Here is a 7,606-nt window from a genome sequence, read left to right as displayed (position 1 = left end):
GTTAGAGAAATTTCTTTAACATTAAAAAATTTTTAAATTCATGAATTCTTTTGATCTGGTTTTAAGCAGTGTTAAGAATGGGGATTGCACTCGTGAATGATTATTTTTTTTTGAAACCCTTGCTTTCCATCTTAGAATCAATACTGTGTTTTGGTTCCAGGGCAGAAAAGTAGTAAGGGCTAGGCAATGGAGTACAAATGACTTGTTCAGGGCCTCACAGCTAAGAGTATCTGAGGTCAGATTTGAACCCAGGTTCTCCCAACTCTAGGCCTGGCTCTCAATTCACTGAGCCAACTCGCAGCCTCCAGTTTATGAATTGTGAATCTATGATTCGCAATAGACAATTCACAATAGAAAGAGCACATATGAACAAAGGAATGGGACATAAATTCCTCAAGCATATAGAAAGAACCAAACAGTTTCTTTTTGTTGTTGATGTCTCTGAATTTCAGCTTTCTTCAAAAACTAAATTCAGCCTTTGAAACTGTAATATTATTTACAAAGGAACTAGAGCTATACAAAGAGGACCTTATGATGAAACCTTCCTTACTTGCAGTTAATAAAATGGATTTCCCAGATGCAAAAGACAAATTCAGTGAACTTGTGAACCAACTAGAGAATCCTAAAGATTTTTCCAATCTCTTTGGAAAAGATGAAATTCCAGGGAAAAACATAGAGTTTCAGCATGTTATCCCAATATCTGCACAAACAGTAGAAGGAATTGAAGAACTAAAGAACTGTCTAAGAATCTCTCTAGATAAGTGATTCTCAAAGTGGGCGCCACCACCTCCTGGCGGGTGCTACAGCGATCCAGGGGGGCTGTGATGGCCACAGGTGCATTTATCTTTCCTATTAATTGCTATTAAAATTTTTAAAAATTTAATTTCCAGGGGGCTGAGTAATATTTTTTCTGGAAAGGGGGCTGTAGGCCAAAAAAGTTTGGGAACCACTGCTCTAGATGAACAATCCAATCAGGAAAAGGAAAAGTTTTCTGAAAAACAATTGCTTAACTTATGGAATTCAAATTTGTCATATAGTGATCTGTCCTCAAAATATATTAGAGTGGAAATAACTGAATGTCATTAAAATATTATACTCTGAATTAATTTAGATTAAACTGAAGATTCCTTCTCACTCAAAAAAACCCCTATGATTCTCTGTGATAGACGTTATGGAATATAGATGTTGAGATTGTTTAAAATTAATACTAAGTGATGAATATATTTCTGTTAATTTTAGGAACCTCCTAATAATTGGGATTCTGTTCAGATATGAAAGGTCAGAGTCAGGAAGACTCAGGCCCAAATCCTGCCTTGAACATATACTTGCTTTTTGACCCTGAGTAAATCATTTAATGTCTCAATGCCCTAGGAAACTCTCTAAGATACTGACTTTTATTGGCAAAAGGATTTTCCTCCTCTGAGAGTTTCACATTAATGAAATCACAGACCAGTTCTTCTCCCTCTAGTGTTCAGATATGGTGAGAACTAGAAGATATCTGAGATTCTGTAAGTTTAGGTTTTTGTGAAACGTTTCCTAAATTCTTAGTCAAAAGTAAAAAGGGAACATATATAGTTCTGGTTTAGTGTATTGTTAAGAGTCAATAATATCATCTTTGTACAGTACAGTAATACAATGATGGCATTTGTCTTTTGTCCTCATAGCACTGTTTCTTTGGCAGATCGGTGGCATGATGGAGATGTGAAGACAACCCCCAATTTTAAATTAAAGCCAACTCCACAGGTATGGATGTGTCAGGAAATTCTGCCTTTTCTTAAGTGAAACTTAATACATTTCAGTTCTATTGTTAAAAGCAACTAATTACTCAGTTTCAGTGATTGCTGTGTTCTCAGTGTGAAATTCAGTGTGACTTTTCTCACACTGCAGACCATTGGCAAAATAGATTTAAAACTAAACAGACCCTAGAAATCAGTGAATTCAACCATCTCATATTACTGATGAGATCACTGAGCTCAAAGAATTTAAGTGTCAGAGGTAGAATTTGAACCCAGTGCTTCCTGACCGACAGTCCTGTGTGTTCAATCTACTATGCCATATTGTCTGTCATCAGAGTAAAATTTTACTACTTAACACAGTTCCCAAGTATAGGAAATAGGGTTCAGATATCCCTTTATGATCTCTTTGGACCACTGTAATCCACTCCACTTAGAACTACCCAGGAAACCTGTAGAAGGTTTTGAGTGACCAAGAGTATGGCTGTCAGCTTTCTGGTATTTAGTGAGCACGTTCCAAGCTTTACTTTGCATCTCTTTGCTTTGGTATCCAGGCTGGTGTTTCTTGAATTTTTTGTTACTTTCTGAATAACTTCTAGTTTTTCAAGACCAATATTCCTAACTTGTATCAATGTAATGGAGCTCAATCTGTTGGCTTTCAGAGAGTAATTAAGTGCTCCATTTAAAAGTTGACATTCTAAGGAATTAGGATGGTTTGATTTATTTTGCAGAAGAATTTTCCAGTCACTGAATTCTGTAATACCAGTATTTTATGCCATCGTGTTAGTGTTGCTTTCAGGCACACTCTTATATCCTATTTGGTTTCAAAGGTTAAATCACTAAATATTAGTAACTCTTGGTCCTTCTTGACTCTAAAATTCTCTTTATTTTTCTATACTTTGTTATTGTATCTCTCAGTACCTATTAGATGTTTATCATCCTAAAATTGTCCTGCAAGATTGAATAGCTAATCATTTTATTTTATTTTTTTTAAACCCTTAACTTCTGTGTATTGGTTCTTAGGTGGAAGAGTGGTAAGGGTGGGCAATGGGGGTCAAGTGACTTGCCCAGGGTCACACAGATGGGAAGTGTCTGAGGCCTGATTTGAACCTAGGACCTCCCGCCTCTAGGCCTGACTCTCAATCCACTGAGCTTCCCAGCTGCCCCAAATAGCTAATCATTTTAGATCTGATTTGTGAAACTTAATAGCCACAAACATTTTTGTTCTTAAAACCCTTATATTTTCACTTGTGGGGGGTAGTCTATTTAAGAGAGGAGGGTCTTCTTTTAGACATGGAAAGTACTGTTTATGGGATGAGATTTTTTTAAAAGGGGGAAAAAACAGAATGAAACATTTTATCCCAAGCAGTTATAAAGGGGAAGCCCTTGGGAGATGAAAGATAACTAAAATTTTGCTTGGGTTGTGATTGTTCTGTTTTTTTTTTTATTGTGGTTTCAGTACATATCATAAAACAATCTTGATTCTGGAATTTGTGCTTTTAAGTTTTTCAGTTACAAAAATAATAAAGTTCCTCTTTATCACAAAAAGCTAAAGTTCCTCTAGTGCTTACTTTTTGCCAGGCACTATGCAAAGCACTTTGCAATTACAGTCTCATTTAATCCTTATAACAATCCTGGGAGATAGGTGCTATTATCATCTCCATTTTAAAAATGAGGAAGCTGAGGCAAATAGAGGTTCAGTGACTTGTTTAGGATCAGTCATATAACTAGTGAGGATCTAAAGCTGAACACAGGTCTTTCTGACTCCTGCAGATTCTCTGCACTATGACTTCACCTAGTCCCTTCTGGTAATTTAGTTTCTTTGTAAATCAAGGAATTAGACTGACTCTTAGATCTTTATGGTTTCTTCTATCTCTGATTTCAAAAATTCAATCAACTAGAGTTTATAAAATGCCTACTATGTGCTAGGCACTGAACTCAGTGCTAAGCATAAAAAAATGAAACAATATCCCCAAAGAGCCTATGTTCTAATGGGGGAGACAAAGACATACACAGCATTAATATAAAGTTAATAGATACAATATATACTCCTAGGTAAATACAAAGTAGTGTGGGATGAGGAAATGGTGGGACTAGAAAAGCCTTCATGTAAAATATGATGCTTAGGGGGCAGCTGGGTAGCTCAGTGGATTGAGAGCCAGGCCTAGAGACGGGAGGTCCTAGGTTCAAACCCGGCCTCAGCCACTTCCCAGCTGTGTGACCCTGGGCAAGTCACTTGACCCCCATTGCCCATCCTTACCAATCTTCCACCTATGAGACAATGCACCGAAATTAAGGGTAAAAAAAATATGATGCTTAAATTGCATCTATTTTTTTTAAAACTCTTACCTTCCATCTTAGAATCATTAGTGTGTATTGGTTCCAAGGCAGAAGAATAGTAAGGGCTAGGCAATGGGGATTAAGTGACTTGCCCAGGGTCACACAGCTAGGAAGTATCTGAGCGCAGATTTGAACCTAGGGCTTCCTGTTTCTAGGCCTGGCTCTCAATCCACTGAGCTACTTAGCTGCTCCTTTGAATTGCATCTTAAAAGAGAGGGACGCTGTGAGGCAGTGTAAGAAGGAGTATATGCAAGGCATGACATTTTGAGTGAATTTTTGGGGGAGAGGATGAGTTTGACTCCAAGTTCTCTTTCAGTCTTCTTCTTAAAAGCATGTATATCTTCTATAGAAAGCCATTTCCTGACTCTGTTCCCCAAGAATTCAGTCTTTTTAGACAGTATCTTAAAAATGAGACACTTGATCTTAATACCTAGATATCAAGAATAATGAATTTAAAGAGGAGTATCCCACATGACCTGATTCCTCTGGGGTGAATGGGTTGGCAGCTGACCCACAAAAGGCTTCATGATATTCTGGAGGCTTTTGTCTCAGGTGTTGTATCTCTACAATGTATACCCCCCCCCCCCAATTCTCCAAAGAGAGTACCTTTGGTTTGCAGTACTAACTCTAGGTGTAAAAGTCCTCCAAAATCCTTGTTATGGCTCTTTTGTTATCTAGTTGATCTAATATCACTATATGTGCTCTCTGAACTTTTTTATTTCTAAAGAACCTTTTTTTTTTTGTCATGGAGAATTAAGCTTGTGTTTTGGATGTCTTTAAAATTTTTGCCTAATTAGGGTATCAACTACAATCTCATCAAAAAAGGAAATCAAGAGAGAGAACTTTGGAAGACCTTCAGCCCTAGCCATCTCATTCCCATTAATGTCTCAGTCAATGGAACTCCTTGCATTCTCTTCTGGGCTAAGAGAATAACAATTAAATTTAAAAATCAGCCTCTGTTGGATCTCACAGATAAAACTTTTGGAAAAGAAGCAAGAGTAGATGTTGGCAATTCAAACTGCAGCGATGAAAATGCCATGTAAGTATGAAATCTCCCCATTAGGGGCATTAGAGCTTAGGAATTTTCTTTTCTTTTTTCTTTTTCTTTTTTAAAAATTTTTAAACATTTATTTATATTCATTTTTAACATGGTTACATGATTCATGCTCCTACTTTCCCCTTCACACCTCCCCCCCCCGCCCCGCTCTCCCCCCACCCATGGCCAATGCACATTTCCACTGGTTTTAACGTGTCATTGATCAAGACCTATTTCCAAATTGCTGATAGTTGGATTGGTGTGGTAGTTTTGAGTTTACATCCCCAATCATGTCCACCTCAACCCATGTGTTCAAGCAGTTGTTTTTCTTATATGTTTCCTCTCCTGCAGTTCTTCCTCTGAATGTGGGTAGCATAAATCCCTCAGAATTGTCCTGGGTCATTGCATTGCTGCTGGTACTGAAGTCCATTGCATTCGATTTTACCAAAGTATTTCAGTCTCTGTGTACAATGTTCTTCTGGCTCTGCTCCTATCGCTCTGCATCAGTTCCTGGAGGTCTCTCCAGTTCGCCTGGAACTTCTCTAGTTTATTATTCCCTTTAGCACAATAGTATTCCATCACCCGCATATACCACAATTTGTTCAGCCATTCCCCAGTTGAAGGGCATACCCTCTTTTTCCAGTTCTTTGCCACCACAAAAAGCAGTTATAAATATTTTCGTACAAGTCTGTTTATCTATGATCTCTTTGGGGTACAAACCCAACAATGGTATCTCTGGATCAAAGGGCAGGCATTCTTTTATAGCCCTTTGAGCATGATTCCAAATTGCCAGCCAGAATGGTTGGATCAGTTCACAACTCCACCAGCAATGCATCAATTTCCCAATTTTGCCACATCCCCTCCAGCATTCATTACTCTCCCCTTCTTTCATCTCAGCCAATCTGCTAGGTGTGAGGTGGTACCTCAGAGTTGTTTTGATTTGCATTTCTCTAATTATTAGAGATTTAGAACACTTTCTCATGTGCTTATTGATACTTTTGGTTTCTTTTGCCTGAAAATTGCCTATTCATGTCTCTTGCCCATTTATCAATTGGGGAATGGCTTGATTTTTTATACAGTTGCTTTAACTCCTTGTATATTTGAGTAATTAGACCCCTGTCACAGTTTTTTGTTATAAAGATTTTTTCCCAATTTGTTGTTTCCCTTCTGATTTTGACTACATTGTTTTTGTTTGTACAAAAGCTTTTTAGCTTAATATAATGAAAACCATTTAATTTACATTTTGTAATTTTCTCTAACTCTTGCTTGGTTTTAAAATCTTTCCTTTCCCAGAGATCTGATAGGTATACTATTTTGTGTTCACTTAACTTTATATTCAAGTCATTCACCCATTCTGAATTTATCTTGGTGTAGGGCCTAAGATGTTGATCTAAACCTAATCTCTCCCATATTGTTTTCCAAATTTCCCAGCAGTTTTTGTCAAATAGTGGATTCATGTCCCAAAAGTTTGGCTCTTTGGGTTTATCATACACTGTCTTGCTGATGTCATTAACCCCAAGTCTATTCCACTGATCCTCCCTTCTATCTCTTAGCCAGTCCCATATTGTTTTGATGACTGCTGCTTTATAGTAGAGTTTAATATCTGGAACTGCTATGCCCCCTTCCTTCACATTTTTTTTCATTATTTCCCTTGATATTCTTTTTTTTAAAAAAATTTAACCATTTATTAATATTCATTTTTAAAGTGGTTACATGATTCATGCTCCTACTTTCCCCTTCACCCCCTGCACTCCCCCCACCCATGGCTGATGCATATTTCCACAGGTTTTGTCATGTGTCTTTGATCAAGACCTATTTCCAAATTGTTGGTAGTTGCATTGGTGTGGTAGTTTCGAGTCCACATCCTCGATCATGTCCACCCCAACCCTTGCGTTCAAGCAGCTGTTTTTCTTATATGGTTCCTCTCCTGCAGTCCTTCCTCTGGATGTGGGTAGCGTTCTTTACCATAAATCCCTCAGAATTGTCCTGGGTCACTGTATTGCTGCTGGTACAGAAGCCCATTACATTCGATTTTATCACAGTATATCAGTTTCTGTGTACAATGTTCTTCTGGCTCTGCTCCTTTCGCTCTGCAATCAGTTCCTGGAGGTCTTTCCAGTTCACCTGGAACTCTTCCAGTTTATTATTCCCTTTAGCACAATAGTATTCCACCATGAACATATACCACAATTTGTTCAGCCATTCCCCAATTGAAGGACATACCCTCCTTTTCCAGTTTTTTGCCACCACAAAAAGCGCAGCTATAAATATTTTCGTACAAGTCTGTTTATCTATGATCTCTTTGGGGTACACACCCAGCAATGGTATCGCTGGATCAAAGGGCAGGCATTCTTTTAGAGCCCTTTGAGTATGATTCCAAATTGCCAGCCAGAATGGTTGGATCAGTTCACAACTCCACCAGCAATGCATCAATGTCCCAATTTTGCCACATCCCCTCCAACATTCATTACTCTCCCCTTCTTTCATTTTAGCCAAT

At 38.0% G+C, this 7,606-nt stretch overlaps 1 protein-coding gene and 1 pseudogene across 1 annotated transcript in view; both read left to right on the top strand.

The window, feature by feature from the left end:
• The first annotated feature begins 326 nt into the window (after window positions 1-326).
• Window positions 327-1,086, top strand: LOC123251393 (annotated as a pseudogene).
• Window positions 1,087-1,638: 552 nt separating this feature from the next.
• The window catches only part of LOC123251382 (V-type proton ATPase subunit S1-like protein), a 28,807-nt gene continuing 22,839 nt past the window's right edge, over window positions 1,639-7,606 (top strand). Inside the window, exons 1-2 of the mRNA XM_044680636.1 lie at window positions 1,639-1,743; window positions 4,871-5,112. Of these exons, the coding sequence (XP_044536571.1) occupies window positions 1,639-1,743; window positions 4,871-5,112 (347 nt within the window). The remainder of the gene's footprint in view (window positions 1,744-4,870; window positions 5,113-7,606) is intronic.

Source organism: Gracilinanus agilis, chromosome 1, assembly GCF_016433145.1.
Source record: "Gracilinanus agilis isolate LMUSP501 chromosome 1, AgileGrace, whole genome shotgun sequence".
NCBI classification, from domain to species: Eukaryota; Metazoa; Chordata; class Mammalia; order Didelphimorphia; family Didelphidae; genus Gracilinanus; species Gracilinanus agilis.
The sequence above is the reverse complement of the archived record's forward strand: the minus strand, read 5'-3'. Positions and strand labels throughout refer to the sequence as shown.